Genomic DNA, 19,223 nt, shown 5'->3' with positions numbered 1-19,223 from the left:
TACTTTATTTTGGTGGTAAATTTTTGTGTTTACTTGCATCCTTTTTTGGTAAAAAAAATCCTAAAATGTTATGAAAATTTTGCACTTTCTAACTCTCTGCTTGTAAGGAAAATGGATATTCCAAATAAATGTAATTTTTATTCACAAATACAATATGTCCACTTTATATTGGCATCATAAAATGGACATATTTTTACTTTTTGAAAAAATTAGAGGGCTTCAAAGTAGAGCAGCAATTTTCAAAAATGTCATGAAAATTGCAAAATCTGAAGGGACAGATGTTACAGAACTACAACTCCCAGCATGCCTGGGCAGTCTAGGCATGCTGGGAGTTGTAGTTTGGCAACATCTGGAGGGCTACCGTTTGGGCACCACTGTAACAGTGGTCTCCAAACTGTGACCCTCCAGATGTTCCAAAACTACAACTCCCAGCATGCCCAGACAGCCTTTGGCTGTCTTGGCATGCTTGGAGTTGCAGTTTGGCACCCACTAGGAAGGGCAGCAGTAAATATCGCTTACTGCCACCTTCCCCCCCCCCCACCGTCGCTTCCCTACCTGCGCTGCCATTGGTCAGAATTCAGTTCTGACCAATGGCAGGGGATAGGTGGAGATCGCAGCACTGCGACCTCGCTCATATCCCTCAGGATGATTGGGGCTGACACTGACAGCTCCGATCATCCCTATTTTCCGGGTGATCGGGTCACCATAGACCCGATAAGCCCGGAATAGCAGAAAATCGCATGTCTGAATTGACATGCAATTTTCTGTGATCGCCGACATTGGGGGGTCTCAGGACCCCCTCGGCGATGTGCCGGGATGCCTGCTGAATGATTCCAGCAGGCATACCGGTCTGGACCCCAACCGGCTAGCGGCGGGGACCGGAATTCCCACGGGCGTATCCTACGTCCTTAAGGACTCGGGATGCAGGGCGTATGCATACGCCCCAAGTCCTGAAGAGGTTAACATACACTGACAAGGGACTGGATTTCTTTTTAATTACTAATAGATTTCTGCTATGGTCTTGGATTCCCATGCCTTTTTTTACCTACCTTTCTTCATGCGTTCAATACCTTTCCCCCTGTGTTATTTAACATTATTACACATAATGTAAATTCTAAACTTATTTGTTATGATGTCTTTGTATGTATGGATTAGTTGGGTTGTTACCAACATCTGGTGCCAATATAATTAGTTTGAAAAATGGCGACGTGTTCAATATTTATTTTATCCGCTGTATTTGCAAAATTGCTTACTTTTGGATTATCTATTGTATAAACCTTTAACTTAGGGTGCATTCACACCACGTTTTTGCAATACAGTTCCCATATAAGTTTTCAATGTGAAAACCGTACGGAACCGTATTGAAAACCATATGCATTGACTCCCCATTGAAAACTGTATGCCAAAAGATGCATCAGGTTGTGTCCGTTTTGCATCCTGTACGGTTTTGTTTTTTTCCCCGTACCCAAAACCGTAGCCTACCACGTTTTTTGGTCCGGGTGAAAAACTGTAATAAACCGTATATGTTTTTTTTTTTTAACATGGGAGTCAATGGGAACTGTACAGAACCATATGTGCATACGGTTCCATCTGGTCTTCACCATACGGTTTTTTACTTTGCACAGTTTTTTTTCTTGGAATTTCAATCAAACAAGTGAAACTTTATTAAAATATAATATGTTTTTTTCTTACAAAATGGATGCAACCGGACATCATTTTTCAAACCGTATACGGTTTTTAACTGTAAACGGGTTGAAATTTGTACACACGTTTTGATACAGTTTAGTCAGGTTTTGAGGAATCCGTTTTTCATCAAAAACCTGATACGGGAACTGTATTGCAAAAACGTGGTGTGAATGTACCGTAAGGCTGGGTTCACACCACGTTTTTCAAATACGGTAACCGTATACGGTTTTCCGCAAAAAAACGTATACGACCGTATCCGAAACCGTATGCATAGAGAATGCATTGTAAACCGTATTTCAAATGTTGTGTACGGTTGCATCCGTTTTGCCTCGGACACGGTTTTGCCGATTTTTCAACCGTAGGCAAAAACGCTGTCGACCACGTTTTGGCCTCCGGTTGGAAAACCGTATTTTAACATTGTTGTCTATGAGAACCATACACAGAATTTCAGAATACGGTTGCACACGGTTTTTCTAATCCGTTTTTGGAGTTGACACATGCGCAGGTTGGAATTTCAATAGAACAACAGTAACTTTATTAAATTGCTGGAAAACTAATTCCAACAAAATAGCAAAACTGTTGGCTAAAACTGATGCAAACGGATAGAACCGTACGGGGAAAAACCGTATACGTTTTAATTTGGAGTCATACGGTTTTTGCCATACGTTTTTTTAGCAGAAAACCGTATACGGTAACCGTATTTGAAAAACGTGGTGTGAACCCAGCCTACTGATGAGTCCTTGAGCACCCTATCTACATGCTTGCCCCTGCAGACAGAGTAAAGCAGTGTTTCCCAACCAGTGTGCCTCCAGCTGTGGCAAAACTACAACTCCCAGCATGCCCGGACAGCCGAAGGCTGTCCGGGCATACTGGGAATTGTAGTTTTGCCACAGCTGGAGGCACCCTGGTTGGGAAACACTGGGATAGAGCCTTCCTATGTTGATGTATAACATGGCACACCTGGCATAAAGCTTTTGCCAGGCTGTAGGATAGCAGCCCTCCAGCGCAGACATTACTCACATCAGACTGATGGATTTTTAAGTTTGTCCGGAGAATGAATGTAAAAAATAAAGGCTAATCCTACAGAGAAGGAGGAGGGAGCCCGGACAGAACTATGACCTAATGGCTGGAGAAGAAGGAGGTCAGAGCTGAGGTGACAGGGGGAGGGGTGAGCCGGGCATGGAGGAGAAGGAAAGAGGAGGAGTGCAAGGAGGATAGAGGAGGGCGGCGGGTGTAGAGTGAGGCGGGCTCACTGTGTAGGAATGTGTGGGGCTGAGCGGACATACACCCGGTACACCCAGCTCTCCGCCCCAATGAACCACTAAGTTTCCTCCGGCCGGTGCCGCACCATCCCGGTTATCCGTGCCCCGCCGGCGCCTATTTCTGGACTGCTGTCTTGGTTGCCTATTAAGGGATTTACAAGGAGCAGACGGCCGGGAGCCAGCAGCGGGTTGTCACCGTCCTCCTCCTCTTCAGCATGGGGCTGCAGCCCTTGGAGTTCAGTGACTGCTACCTGGACAGCCCGTGGCTCCGGGAGAGGATCCGTGCCCATGAGGCGGAGCTGGACAGAACCAACAAGTTCATCAAGGACTTGGTCAAGGATGGAAAGAACCTCATAGCGGCCACCAAGAGTAAGTGACAGCCGACAGGGGGCGCTGCTGGCTGGAGGCTGCTTTATGTAACACTAGTGTGTGTGGGCACCATGGGCTTAGGATGGCACCAGGGGGCACACACTAGAATGCCCTGTACCCTCCATTCATTGGGGCCCATATACTGGACATGAAATGGTGACTTCCATATCATTAGAGATGAGGAGAAAGCACCCACCTGTACATAACATTGTGCGCCATTTCCATGGACATTGGTTATTAGTCACCTGTAGGAAAGAATGTGGCCCATTAGTTTTGGACAATATGGCCCCATTCACATCATGATTAGGAGCTGCCACAATGTATATATTAAGGTACCTTCAGCAAGGCATCTGCCATACAATATGCCATGATGTCTCCCTGGCATGGCCATACTCCATAGTAAACTATTCTATATGTTCAGTCTGTATCACGAAAGTATAGAAAGGTGTCCCCCAAAGACAACAAATACATCCGTAATACTGACCAAATGTAGGCTAAAGTCTATGGCTGCACCGTGGGCACATAAGGCATATCCAAAATTCAGCACTGATGTGAATGGGGCCTGGCGGCTATGGTCGGATTAACATCTGTTTTAGTAAATACCAATAGTGGAGCATTTTTTCTTAATAGTTCCCCTGTTATTCCTTCTGGAAATGTATTAAAAAAAAATCATAACTTTTTGTTACTCCGTTTGACAAAAGGTTGTGTCCCTACAAAGTCTAAAACAGCCAGCACTGGCTGGGCAATAGTAATCTTTGAGGATATACAACATGGACAACATCTACCACCCGGTTGTCTGTTCATTCTTACATTTGCAGGAGGAATGACTGAATTTAGGGTGGGTTCACAGGGCACAAAACTTCCTGGGCACGAAACGTCTGTAAAGCTTCCAGTGACTTCAAAAGGAGCTCTATCCTAAAACAATGTGATGTCCCATCTTTTCATCACTTTCTACTGAAGTTATTGGGAACGGGGTTTGAGCTAGTGACACAACGCTGCTTTGGACTTGGAAATCGTCAATTTTTTTGTGTTTTAACAGTGTTGTGTGTTTTTTAATTTTTTAATTTTTTTTTGTACATGTGAACAGTAGTATTTATTTACTAACACAGACATGTCGACATTTCAGGATGTATGAAGTGTTTATTCCGGTTCATTGTTAGACTATATCGGAATACACATGGCATGGCTCACCATCACTTACTGCAGCCTAGTGATGATAGTGATGGGACCTGCTGTGTGTAAGGAACGGCCTAGACTGGGTACACGTGAGGAACGGCCTAGACTGGGTACACGTGAGGAACGGCCTAGACTGGGTACACGTGAGGAACGGCCTAGACTGGGTACACGTGAGGAACGGCCTAGACTGGGTACACGTGAGGAACGGCCTAGACTGGGTACACGTGAGGAATGCCCCTGGTGAGGTTTGGTGCAAGGCCGATCCTCTGTGACTATTTAGTAGATTTATGTTACTGAGAGTATCCAGACATGTAACCTGTTATCTTCAGTAATACAAAGGTCATGCTTAAGTGGGCACTGTCAGAGTAAAAAAAAACTTTTATATGTTATACATCTTGGCAAAACATTAACCTTTCTAATATACTTTGTAGAAGATTTTATTTCCTTTTTATAGAAATCATGGCTTTGGCTTTGTTGAAACTGAAGCACAGGCATGGACAAGGTCCAGTAAGTGAGGGTGGGCTAGCACTTCTCTGGTGTACTGTCGGACAGGAGAGAGCACGGAGGAGTCCTGTCGGACAGGAGAGAGCACGGAGGAGTCCTGTCGGACAGGAGAGAGCACAGAGGAGTCCTGTCGGACAGGAGAGAGCACAGAGGAGGCGTCGTTGTCCTGTCAGACAGGAGAGAGCATAGAGTAGTGCTAGCCCACCCTCACTTACTTGACTTTGTCCATGCCTGTGCTTCAGCTTGGACAAAGCCATGTTTTTATAAGCCATGATTTCTATAAAAATTAAATAACATTTTCTTATTAAGTGTATTAGGTTAATGTTTTGCCAAGATGTACAACATATAAACATTTTTTGTATCTAACAGTGCCCATTTAAAGGTAAAGCAATGGATGCTCTCTGTTATCTATATTGATGCTATTGTCCAAGGACTTTTCTTTTTAGACAAGTAAGGCTGGGTTCACATCACGTTTTCAGCCATACGGGACAGCATACGGCTGGGGGGAGCTAAAAGCATGCGCTCCCGTATGCCGCCCTTATGTAATTCATTTCAATGAGCTGACCGGAGTTAAACGCTGACTCCAGTCGGCTCATTTTTGCCCTGTATGCGGTTTTCCCATAGGACCTAAAACTGTGATGGATCACGTGGCGCTTGGTTTTAGCTCCCACAAGCCTTATGCGGTCCCGTATGGCTGAAAACGTGATGTGAACCCAGCCTAGCATGTTGAACATTCTGCTTCCCTTGGTTGTCTCCTGCAGAGAGTGTATTTTTGTTTCTCATGTAGAAATTAATCCAGACCCCAAATTGACTATTGATTGGGCACAGTACACACTAGCCATCAAAGCACCAGGCTGCAGTGCAGTGTTTCCTGGAGAACATGTCACAGCCCCTTTAGGTCCAGTTGAATGGACTTGTATGGAGTGGTATTGTTATTTTTGTGCTGCTGCTTTATATAACTTGACCATAGAGCGTGCCCTGGGTTCTGATCTTGGAGTTGGTGTTTTATGATCTTTATGACCATTTCGTGCAATACACTGATAAATCCGGTATCCCCCCCTTTACCAGACTGCTGTTTATTTGCATGGCATGGAGAGAATTCCCACCTGTGAGGGGCTTCTGTATCTAGACATGTCTGCATAGTGGTCACATTGTATTCTTTATATAGCATGGTAACGTTGCTCACATACATGATATGATTGGAGTATGGAGGTCACAAATCCCAGGAGGACTTTGTGAATGCCCAATATAATGAAGGAGGTCCCAGCACTCACCGATGCAAGCAATTTGATATTTTATTGTATATCCAAGTCACAGGACGCGTTTCGGCACTTAGCCTTCCTCTGCAGAGGAAGGCTAAGTGCCGAAACGCGTCCTGTGACTTGGATGTACAATAAAATATCAAATTGCTTGCATCGGTGAGTGCTGGGACCTCCTTCATTATATTGCATAACTTTTTTCCTCGTGCACCACCACTTTTTCAGATAGTGCTGACCATTGCTCTACCTTTGTGAATGTCCAGTGACATATATTTGATTCATTCCACTGAGCTGTTCACCTATTACATGGAGTAAAATAATATACGTGGCAGAATCTACAGTATTATTTGTTATTGCACCTGCTGGTGGTCGCTGAGAGTCGTGGTTTTCTTGAAGCTATGACTTTACAGTGTATGCATGTGACTACTGCAGACAGTCATTGATGTCTACGGCCTGAGATCACAAAGGACAGTGACTGCGCCATTTGTCACGTCATGGGGAGGCAGGGACCACCTTTACATTGGTGCTGCAGGACAATGAATAGGTGAGCATTGTTTGCCTTTTATACTATTTCCTACAACTAGTGAAATGTCTGTAAAACTGACATCCACTTTAATAGGAAACAGCTTGTGCTGAGAACTAAAAAGGAGTCGTGAGAAACGGTCGGAGAATCTGCATATATTTATATTAGAGCCGTAGAAGATTTGCTAAGTCTTAGTGTTAATCCTAATGTATCCTGAAATGGTTTGCAATCTGTACAGACAAGAACTATCTTGCCAAGAAGAGTAGAGTAGTAGTGCTGCTGGCTTCTTGTGTTTGTATGATGAATGCCCAATTCACAACCACTCCTTCTTCATATTCCGAACATGACTGCACTAGTCAGCACCATTGTACCAACCAGGAATGATGCCGTTATTATCATAATTATTATTGTTGTTGTGGTACATAGTAAACCAGGCCCACTAGCAAAGAGTTTCTTTAGGGGCAGTGTCACATACTGCAGAAATGCAGGTTTTTTGAGTTAGCGTTTTTACGTTTCAGCAGCAATTCCACAAATCCTTCACCAAATTGTGCAGATTTGAGGATGAACGTGCTAGTTTTTCCTTTTTAACTTTAAAGGGATACTCCGCTGCTCAACGTTTGGAACAAACTGTTCCGCATGCTGGCCCCGTTAGCTCAGGACGTCATAGCCCCGCCCCCTCATCACGTCACACAACGCCCCCTCAATGCAAGTCTATGGGAGGGGGCGTGACAGCGTTAAGCCCCCTCCCATAGACTTGCATTGAGGAGGCGGGGCGTGACATCATGAGTGGGCGAGGTTATGACGTCAAGAGCTCCAGACGCCGGCTCCAGCTTTTGGTACAGTTTGTACCAAACACTGAGCAGCGGAGTTCCTCTTTAAACTAAGTCAGTGACCAAGACTTATCAATCTAAGACAATGCTTGGAAATTCCGCCATGTGAACATAGGCATTTAAAAAAAAAAAATATTCATACAAATAATCTTATGTAAAAAAAACAAATAGCATGTCAGTTTCCTTAGAAAATCGCCCTTTTTAAGGTCAAGTGTACAACAGAATATATTTTGTTTCCAATGGAATAAAGAAACACTGAACTGGGTTTCCTGGCAAAATTTTGCAGCCATTGGCTGGGTCATGTTTCTTTCATTGAGATAAGTGTTTAGGAGGAAGTGGGTAGGGCTGGGCGGTACACCGGTTCATACCGAATACCGAAATTTTTGTGCTGCATGATGTGAATTTTTCCCATACCGCAATACCGGTTGGGCCCCTCCCCCTCGGGAATGAATGAATCAGCCCAGCGCTGCGCTGTCCCCACATCGGGGAACTAATCATATGTGACCCGCCAGCGCTGTTCTGCTCCCCCCCCCCCCAAATTAATTATCAGCGGGGTATTACTCACATATGTCAAGCACTGCCCTCCTCCTCTTTTTGTTGTGGGCCGCTGACGCTGGAACTCTATACTGTATGCCAGTGGTCTCCAACCTGCGGACCTCCAGCTGTTGCAAAACTACAACTCCCAGCATGCCCGGACAGCCAACGGCTGCCTGGGCATGCTGGGAGTTGTAGTTTTGCAACAGCTGGAGGTCCGCAGGTTGGAGACCACTGCTGTACGCTGTATCCCTATGCCCGGGCAGCAAAAGATAAAGAAAATAAACTTTAACTTGCCTACGTTGGCCTTACGCTGGGGACTGGAAGGTCAGACAGCCATCAGCCTATCACCGGCCGCAGCGATGTCCTGCCCCGGCCAGCCGTCCTGCCCCGGTTTCTTACATGACAGTGGGCTCAGCCTATCGCTGGCCGTAGCGGGGCATCACTCCGGCTGGTGATAGGCTGACGGCTGTCCGACCTTCCAGTCCCCAGCGTAAGGCCGACGTAGGTAAGTTAAAGTTTATTTTCTTTATCTTTTGCAGCCCGGGCATAGGGATACAGCATACAGCAGTGGTCTCAAACCTGCAGACCTCCAGCTGTTGCAAAACTACAACTCCCAGCATGCCCGGACAGCTGTTGGCAGTGAGTTCCAGCGCCAGCGGCCCCCAACAAAGAGGAGGAGGGCAGTGCTTGACATATGTGATAATTTATTGGGGGGGGGGAGCAGAACAGCGCTCGCGGGTCACAAGATTTAGGGGGGGGGGGGGTGAAAGATATACCGTGGAACCGCCATAAGTTGCAAAAGTACCGTGATACACATATTTGGTCATACCGCCCAGCTCTAAAAGTGGGAGTACAAAGGGGAGCCCGATTAATGAAAAAAAAAATGGCATTTTCTCTAGTAACCTATATTACAAAGTTTTTTTATATTCCCCTCCGTTAATTCCGGGGAACATTTTACATTTGATCTTGTGACATTTGTTGTGGTGCCTAGGTTTTGGTCAGCCCTTTTCAGTAGGGGTGTGAATCGCCAATAATTTGGCGATTCGAATCGCGATACCAGGGTGGCGATTTCGATATATCGCGAGTCGCAGCTGAGAAAGAACAAGATCCCGCGAGAGTTGTCCTGTGAGTGCGTACGTTCTCCTTCCTGTTTGTTCTGAGTCTGTAGTCTCGCGGTAGCAGCCTGCGAGTGGGACAGAGCTGATAACAGGTACACTGCCAACTAGTGGTCAGGAGTTTAAGTGTTATAAAAAAAAAAATAAGACAGGCAAATAGGACTGACTCAGTGAGTGAAATACAGTAAATGTTAATTATAATAATTTATAAAAAAAATCGATTCTCAGAATTTTAAAATCGTTTCAGTATTGCGGAACAAAAAATCGTGATAATCGCACAAATCGATTTTTTTCTTACATCCCTACTTTTCAGTAGGGGTTGTCCATCTTTTTCCAGGGCTTGACAAGTTTGTTATAAATCTAGGAGCCAGCAAATAGGAGTCAGGATGCCGCATGCCGCGCAACATGACATCATATGATCAGTTATTAGTGTCCCCTCATCTCTCCCTGTGTCACAGTTATTAGTGTCCCCTCATCTCTCCCTGTGTCACAGTTATTAGTGTCCCCTCATCTCTCCCTGTGTCACAGTCATTAGTGTTCCCTCATCTCTCCCTGTGTCACAGTCATTAGTGTTCCCTCATCTCTCCCTGTGTCACAGTCATTAGTGTCCCCCTCATCTCTCCCTGTGTCACAGTCATTAGTGTCCCCCTCATCTCCCCTCATGTATTATGATTATTTTTTAATTAGTCACTATTATTAGTGTCCCCAACATCTTCTAAAATAAACAGTTTTACTTCCTTCTGCCTCCATTCCCACGCTGATCTTCAGTTCTGCCTCTGATTGGCGCTCCGGTCTCGCATGAGCAGCGGATGTGACATGACCGCTGCAGCCAATCAACAGCTATGGTGGTCGCCCTCCAGAGTACAGAGCCCGACCACCGATGTTTGGCTGTGACAGTCACCTGCCATCCTCTGCTCATGTAACACTGTAGTGTCGACTGGAGGCAGAACTGGAGATCAGCGTGGGAACAGAGGCAGAGATTAGTGAAACAGTTTATTTTGAGGGATGAGGTGGTGTTTTCTTATTTGGTTTGTTCTTTTAGCACTTAAGATTGATTGAATGAAATTTTTTATGTAAAAAAACAAACAAAAGCTCTGGTAAAATGAAAGCTGAGCTATGCTTTGTTTTTATGGGCAAAACCCAGTTTCAGGCAAGACCGAATCTGGACCATTGGGTGTATTGTAGGGCTCAATTTGTTGATGCGCTACTTGAGCTTGCTGGTATGGTGTGGAGATAAACAAACTTACACAATGTTACTAAAGTAGTTTGTCAAGTGTTAATCAAGTGTGCTGTGCATGCTGTGTGTGGAGATAAGGATTTTGGCAGAGCAAGGTATTGATGTTGGCCGGTCTCTGTACACCTCTCCCTGGCTGGTCCCTGCAGGCCTCTCCCTGACTGGTCCCTGTAGGCTGGTCCCTGCACACCTCACCTACAGCTATGACATTTGGTTGATGTGACTGCTGGATTTATGATGGCAGGTTATCACAGGAGGCCAGATAATACAAAGACCTTCTGGGGGTGCTGGAGAAGGGGAGTATAGTAGAATTTTCTTTCCTTATTTTAAACTCCGTAATTTTTTGTCCATTTATCAACCACCCTCTGCCTTTATTTTAATTATTGTTTAGTTTTCTACCTTGATATTGCTCTGTATTTTCTGCTCAGATTCACACACTGGGAAGAGGCGTTACCCAGCAGGCGTGACTTCATCTGAAGCCATACAGGGGAGAACTTCCTCCCTCACTCTGCTTCACACAGCCCAGAGCAGTGAACTGTGTGAGATGAGCTATGATTGGCTAAGGCTGCACCCCCCCCCCCCCGGCACTACAGACTGCGTTTCCTGATTTTGGACTTTTGCCAGGCCAGCAGGAGTCCGAAGCCTGTGCAAAAGATGGGGTGGGGGGGGGGGGGGGGGGGGGAGGGGATAAATGTGCTCTGGACAAGTAGGGAAACACCTAGTGGCAGCTTTTTTTAAACACAAAGAAAACTTTGACTTTGTACGGTGACTTGGTACAGAAAGGTTGCGGTCTAACGCAATCCTTTAAATAGCTCTGTTAGATTGGCTTTGTCATAGAAGTATAAAGTATGTAGACATTGCTGCTCCTCCTCCTCTCTGAATGGCGGTCAGTCTTGTGCATGTTAGTTCCATAGTCATATCCCCTTGCTTTTCCTGCCTACACAAAAGAGAAAACACACTTACGTTACAGCAGGAAAATGTCACTATATTATGTATTTATCAGTGTGCACACAGATGTTTATTATTTCCCTTTTAACATCTATTTCATTTTCAGTATTAAAGAGAGACTGTGGTCAGGAAATTAGCTTGTATGGTGGGTGATCCCTTTTATGTTAATCCCTTTTTATTTTCTTTTGTATTCTTTTCCACGTTTCCAATCTGCCCTCTGAGCTCTTACTATATTCCCACATTCTCTGCAAGTCTCCAGCATGTACACTGGTAGCATGGCCAGCAGTCATTTCATCATCATACAAGTAGGGTAAGCTCATACACCGTGGTCAAATTGCAGTTTTTGCCACTCTTGTGCCCAACAGATTGTAGCAAAGAAAAAAACAAATGTCAAATTATAAGGCTAGAAGCAAGATATGCAGAATAAAATCTCCCAGAATATGTGTCACCTATTGGAGGCAGCATCTCTCTGAGTAAATGGTTGGCTCATTTTGAAAAAATATACATTTTCTTGACATCTTATCTAGAGATGAGCGAACTTACAGTAAATTCGATTTGTCATGAACTTCTCGGCTCGGCAGTTGATTAACTTTCCTGCATAAATTAGTTCAGCTTTTCGGTGCTCCGGTGGGCTGGAAAAGGTGGATACAGTCCTAGGAAAGAGTCTCCTAGGACTGTATCCACCTTTTCCAGCTCACGGGAGCACATGAAAGCTGAACTAATTTATGCAGGAAAAGTCATCAACTGCCGAGCCAAGAAGTTCGTGACGAATCAAATTTACTGTAAGTTCGCTCATCTCTAATCTTATCCCTATAGCAGGTACATTAAAGCTTTTCTCCATTTCGTAGATGATGTTTTTGTGATATGGAGAGGAGAAAGAATTTATGAATTTCGTAGAACATCTTAACACTATAAATAAAATGAATATGTTATTTACATATGTATATGGTAAACATACTTTGGATTTCCTGGATGTGAGAATTGAGATTAGAGATAACAACATTATAACATCTGGCTATAGGAAGCCATTAGCGCGGTCCCCCTGGGGCAATTTATGCGGCTTAAAAGAATAAATAACGACCCTGAAAAATATATACAACAAGCATCAGACTTAGAAAACAGATTTATACAACGAGGGTACCCGGCGACAGTTGTAAAACAAGCCCAACTAAAAGTAAAAGATATTCCCAGGAATTAGTTGCTAGGTAAAAAGAAAAGGAAAAATAACACCAATAGATTTACCTTTGCGTTTAAAAAACACCCCAATGAACGATTGTATCAAGAGAGCCATAAATAAACACTGGTATATGTTGCAACAAGATTCGGACTTAATAGATGTTGCCAGGGACAACCCCATAGTGACATATAGGAGAAATACCACCATTGCCGATTACTTGAACAAACGAAAAGGAAAAAAGAAAACATCATATAACTGGTTAACTGATAGCCGCCCGATAGGAAATTATAGATGCGGCACTTGTTCCTTTTGCAAGTGTAACGGCAAACAGAAAACAGAGAAATTGGGTGGAGTTGATATAGAGATTAAGCAATTGTTCACATGCAGAACCTCTTACGTCGTCTGTTGCCTCAAATGTACTTGCTGTTTTTTCTACATAGGGAAGACAATACGGCCCCTTTCATAGGGTTAGAGAGCACATGAGATCCCTAAAGACGGGGATAGGAGCTCCGCGCCTTGTCTTCCCTCACCTGTAATATAACACCTTCCTTTACATCATCATACACCGGCCTGATGAAGCGCTTCGGCGTGCAAACGGTCCGTCGCCGCTCAGTGTACCCCCACGTTCTTACCATCTTTCCCTGCATGTACCTGTAAGATCTTCTACAATAAAGGCCTCTGACTGAAGATTACCTGGTGAGTGCTCCACTGTCTTTTTCTTCATATTGGTTGGCTCATTTTAGTTGCCTTAGAACATGACTGGGGATTTATTAGCCAAGCCAGAATCTCTCCCAAAAGGGAAAACTATCCATAACAAAGGGTAAACCTTTGACAGTGACTAGCACACTCTTTTTTTTTTTTTTTATTAGACTGGAGGTTTTTCTCTTTAAGTCTGGTTACGTACTTTAAAACATGTTTTTGCACAAGTGTTCACAGTTTAGGCGAGATGACATGTAAGGGAAATGGCTTAAAAGATGAAACTAAGAATAGGTTGGGATTTGAAGGTCTTAGTAGGTGTTTTTAATTAGAAAACAATGAGGTGATTTCCATTATGTGGGTTGTTTGTCATTGTTATTACACGTAATTCTTCTGTTTGTGTTTTTCTTACACTCATAGGATCTTCAGACAAGATTGTCCGCATTCTTACTGAACACTGATAACAGATTGCCTTTCTTGCCCACTCTTGTTTTACTTAACATTTTTCCCAGGAGAGTTACCGTACTTTGTTGTGCTCAGTGCAGTAATTTCAAATCTTAAAGGGATACTCCGCTGCTCAGCGTTTGGAACAAACTGTTCCGAACACTGGAGCCGGCATTGGGAGCTCATGACGTCATAGCCCTGCCCCCCTTGTGACGTCACACCCTGCCCCCTCAACGCAAGTCTATGGGAGGGGGCGTGACAGCGTCACGCCCCCTCCAATAGACTTGCATTGAGGGGACGGGGTGTGACATCATGAGGGGGTGGGGCTATCACTTCACGAGCTCCTGGCTCTAGCGTTCGGAACAGCGGAGTATCCCTTTAAGTATTGCAATACAATTTCTTCTTGAATATATTGCATTTCTTTACTGTACAGCAGTACTCTGTAGTGAATGGCAATTTACAGGGTGCAACCACATAAACCATAAATGCTGCAGGTTTCCACAGCAAAAATCTAAAGCATTTCTGCACTGAAGGGTGCAGCAGAAAATCACCAAATTGTATAGATTTGTTGTAAGTTTTGTGCTTTGGAATTTGGTACAATTTTTAAAAAAGTGTAAAATTTACACGTGTAACGTGGATCTATTGGGTTTTCACAGCAAAATCCACAATACTGCATAATTATGTAGGGTTTTTGGGGAGAATCTGCAAAAAAAAGTGTCAGCTGTGGTGTTGGAAATCTTGTAATATCTGCACTGCAGGTCAGTTTCTGCAGGGATTGTGTGTAGACTTTGTTTCTGAAGTATTAGCATCAGATTCAAATCTTATTCACTTCTCTCCTACTGTAATTCAGAAACTCTGGAAGATACACAGTAAATACTCTACCTGTGACACCTATTTTTATTTTTTTAAACAATTCATTGCAAAATCTGTGAAAATTCTACAATTCGAAATTCCGCATATGGCTGTTTCTGCACACAAAATTTCCACTAGGAAACTCCTGAGTGTGAAAGGGCCTTAGGCTATGCTCACACGTCAGAATATCCGTGCAGAATTCTGGCCGGAGATTCCACAGCAGCAGAGTCCCATTGATTTCAGTAGGATTCTGCTGTGCTGTGCACATAGCAGAATTTCCGCACCAGAAACATCTGGTACGGAAATTCTAATTCTGATGTCTGCAGAAAGAATGAACATGTTCACTCTTTTTTTGCGGACTCTGCACGGAATGCATTCCCAAGCGGTCCTAGTGCTGGTATGTAGTGCCGGTGTTCTACATAGAGGGGAATGTCAGCTGCCACTAGGTGTCTCCCTACTTGTCCAGAGCACATTTCTCCCATCTCTTGCACAGACTTAGGACTCCTGCTGGCCTGGCAAAAGTCCAAAATCAGGAAATGCAGTCTGGAGTGCTGGGGGTCAGTTTCCTCAGTCCTCAAATGTGTTTCAAAAATCCACAGCATTTGTGCTACATGTGATTGTAGCCTTACAATTTAGGCTCTCATAGTGGCTCTGAATGAACTTTTTATGTGTATAAAATTTTGCAAGAATGTTTTTAAAGGGATAGTTACGATGAGATACTATACTGCGATGCAGTTCATAGGATACAGGCATGTGCAGTTCAAGATTAACAAGATTAAAGGGGTACTCCACCCCTAGACATCTTTTCCCCTATCCAAGGGATAGGGAATAAGATGTCAGATCGCGGGGGTCCCGCTGCTGGGGACCCCCGGGATCTACCATGCAGCACCCACCTTTAGCGGCTTCCGGAACGGCTGGAGGTCCTCAGGCTGAGTCCATCTCAACCATGAGGATGGAGCATAGTGATGTCACGTCTCCGCCCCCGTGTGACATCACACTCCGCCCCCTCAATGCATGTCTATTGGAGGGGCGTGACAGCTGTCATGCCCCCTCCCATAGGCTTGAATTGAGGGGCCGGAGCATGACATCACACGGGGCGGAGCCGTGACATCACACATCTCCGTCCCCGTGATCACCAGTAATCAGACCCGGAGCGGACATGCTCCGGGGACTGATTCTAACGGGGTGCGGTGTGGAAGATCCCCGGGGTCCCCAGCGGCAGGACCCCCGCAATCAGGCATCTTATCCCCTATCCTTTGGATAGGGGATAAGATGTCTTAGCGCCAGAGTACCCCTTTAACAACTATACCAGGCATAGGCAACCTTTGGCACTGCTAATGTTTTGGACTACATTTCCCATGATGCTTTTGTGGCATTTTGGATGTAAGAGCATCATGGGAGATGTAATCCAAAACATCTGCAGTGCTGAAGGTTGCCTATGCCTAAGTTTGGGACATTAATATGTGATATGTTAAAATAGGACATCTGCGGGGACTCTCCTGGCTCCTTACTCCAGATCATGGCGGCTTTCATGTTTTAATAGACGGCAAAACATGTCCCTCTCTGTGTAAATGCTCAGACATCACTGGCAAATATCCATTTCTTTGTCCTTGTAAAGGTTCATGTAACGTTTTCTGTCAGGTCATGTGGCAATAAAGATTTGAGTGTTGGGCTGTCTGCTTCCTATGATAGTATGGTGATTCACCCTTGTTTTGTAGCCAGAGACTTGACCTAGGTGAGTCAGTGTATGGTAATGATTCATAGTTATGTCATTCATTGCCCTGGGCAATGCTTAGGCTTTCTGACTGCACATTCTTATGTTTTCTTCAGATGTCCATGTTAACTGATGGAAAATGATTCTCAAAAAGAATGTTGTCCACTGTCAAAACTATTTTTGGTAACCGGTTCTAAATTAGTCTTTACGTGCCAATAACCATTTGATGGGCCACTTTTGGGAAAACCTTTTTTTTTCCCACCAGTGTGCCTCCCACTGTTGCAAAACTACCACCCCCAGCATGCCTGGGCAGCCAAAGGCTGTCCGGCCATGCTGGGAGTGGTAGTTTTGCAACAGCAGGAGGCACACTGGTGTAAAGGGTTGTCCTATCTCTCCCCTGACATCTGCTGCTTCACTATGCCCATTTTTTTCTGTGGGAGAATTCTATGTTAAATGGGCACTGTCAGATTTAAAAACTTTTTATATGTTGTACATATTGGCAAAACATTAACATTTTCTTATGACGTATATTAGAAAGGTTATTTCCTTATTATAGAAATCATGGCTTATAAAAACATGGTTTTGTCCAAGCTGAAGCACAGGCATGGACAAAGTCCAGTAAGTGAGAGTGGGCTAGCACTCCTCCTTGCTCCGTGCGCTCTCAGCCCACCCTCACTTCCTGTTTGAGTTCCTGTTTCTTCTTTTGCCTACAAATCCCATAATTCCATTTTCCTCCCACACATCAGCCACCCCACCCATTGAAACATAAATGAGCTGCATCCATTCAAAAGACCTGTGGTTTTCAATCAGGGTGCCTACAGCTGTCGCATTCCTTGCATATTGATCTCTCTCCCACCAAGCGATCCCCCCACTCATTGAAGCAGACAGGCTCCCTGTCATCAGCTGACTAGTGAGTCAGGTCTCAGCCGCATTGCAACCTGTGAAAAATCTGAGACAACAGTAATTTTGTATGCTATTAAAAATAAATATTCGGGTGAAAATTTCATAAGAATTGCGAGAAAATCGTCACACACTGGTAGACACTAGATTATGAACTACACTAACTTCACAGCCCCTGTAGCATAGTCAAAAACATCCTGGAATACCCCTTTAACCTATGAGCTGGATCCTTGCTGCAGGGGAATAGTACCAATTCACAGATATATGCCATCCTTCCTACACCAGGACACTACAGGGAGGATGGAGAACGGATCTTCTGGCAGGTGTCAGGAGTGAAGGCTTCTTGTGACAGGAGGCAGTACTCACTGATGATGCTAGTGCCGGCTTCCAGACTGCATTCCAGGCTACGGTCTTGGTGCTAGAGGTAGGCCGCACATGCCGCAGGCAAGCAGCATCAATTGATTGCTAGGCCCCTATCAAACAATGCCAGACGCCAATACCCAAGGCCATGCCCCCTAACTACCGACATCTTGATAATGGAAATCGTTGGCAATGGTTTCCACTATCGATTTTACTCAATTATATTGGTGGAACGTTGCAGCTCTAGCCACCACCAAAGGTGCTTGTAAAAGAGGCCGTTTGTTTTATGCAGTTTGTGTGAAGGAGACCTTATGAAAATGAAAGTGAATTTGGGAAAAGGAGCTTGATTTCGACACGATGATTTATTCTAAAACCTTAAATCATAAGATGTCTAGGGGTGGAGTACCCCTTTAATGCTTACTAATTCAGTCAGTGCTGGCCCCCCTCACAATCTGTGGTTCTTAGAAAATATTTGTGGAAGCTTGTGTATTCTAGATTTTGACTCTGAGGGAAGTTTGTTGGAGGTTTGATCTTGTGGTGATGCTAAAGCAATATTCCCAGTAATAAGGAAGTGTTGTAAAAAAGCAAGTGTGGTTTATTTTGGATTGTCACATCTTGGGGTAGTCCTAACACACTTTTGGATCAAGTATTGATGCAGAGACTCCTGTTATATTGATGCCTTCATCCTGTGTCAGTCATTACATTGGTCACCCATTCAGGCCAGAGAAAAGTACAAAATCCTCACTTCACCCACAAATCTCTCCACAGTGCTGCACCTCCCTACGTATGCTCCCTCATCTTTGTTTACCATCCCGCCCATGCTCTTCTATCTGCTAAAGATCTAAAACTAAAATCCTTTATTATTCCAACCTCTTGATCCTGTCTTGAAGACTGGTGCTGCACCATTTCTCTGTAATGCAATACCCAGAACCCTCAGACTTATACCCATTATCCACAGTTTTAAACATAATGTTGGACATTCCCTAATTGGTCTTCCTTACTATCACTTTGTCCCCTTTTTCAGATGTTTGGGTCTTCTAAACATTAAACGTTCCATATTTTGTAGTCTGTCTATTTTCTCTATGCATATATATATATATATATAATAACTTGAATGGTATTGAGGGGCAGTCCCAAAAAATGCAATCATGTCTTTTAGAAAGAAGCTATCTAAGGCTGGGTCCACACTACGTTTTGTCCCATACGGGAGCGCATACGGCAGGGGGGAGCTAAAAGCTCGCGCTCCCGTATGTTACCGTATGCGCTCCCGTATGTCATTCATTTCAATGAGCCGACCTGAGTGAAACGTTCGGTCCGGTCGGCTCATTTTTGCGCCGTATGCGCTTTTACAACCGGACCTAAAACTGTGGTCAACCACGGTTTTAGGTCCGGTTGTAAAAGCGCATACGGCGCAAAAATGAGCCGACCGGACCGAACGTTTCACTCCGGTCGGCTCATTGAAATGAATGACATACGGGAGCGCATACGGTAACATACGGGAGCGCGAGCTTTTAGCTCCCCCCTGCCGTATGCGCTCCCGTATGGGACAAAACGTAGTGTGGACCCAGCCTAAGACAGTTGTTTATATGAGCACGACCAGCAGGTTGTAAAATTCATTGGTCCATTCTAAAAAGTTT

At 44.4% G+C, this 19,223-nt stretch overlaps 1 protein-coding gene across 3 annotated transcripts in view; it reads left to right on the top strand.

Moving 5' to 3' along the window:
- Window positions 1-2,860: 2,860 nt before the first annotated feature.
- ARHGAP10 (Rho GTPase activating protein 10) overlaps window positions 2,861-19,223 on the top strand; it is a 280,920-nt gene continuing 264,557 nt past the window's right edge. For 2 of the 3 annotated variants that reach the window (XM_056562829.1, XM_056562830.1), the window contains exon 1: window positions 2,861-3,317. In XM_056562829.1, coding sequence (XP_056418804.1) covers window positions 3,164-3,317 — 154 coding nt within the window. In that variant the 5' untranslated portion in view covers window positions 2,861-3,163. The remainder of the gene's footprint in view (window positions 3,318-19,223) is intronic. The other variant, XM_056562831.1, reaches the window with a different exon arrangement.

Source organism: Hyla sarda, chromosome 1 (genome assembly GCF_029499605.1).
Source record: "Hyla sarda isolate aHylSar1 chromosome 1, aHylSar1.hap1, whole genome shotgun sequence".
NCBI lineage: Eukaryota > Metazoa > Chordata > Amphibia > Anura > Hylidae > Hyla > Hyla sarda.
Note: the sequence above shows the minus strand (reverse complement) of the source record. Positions and strands in the feature narration are given on the sequence as shown.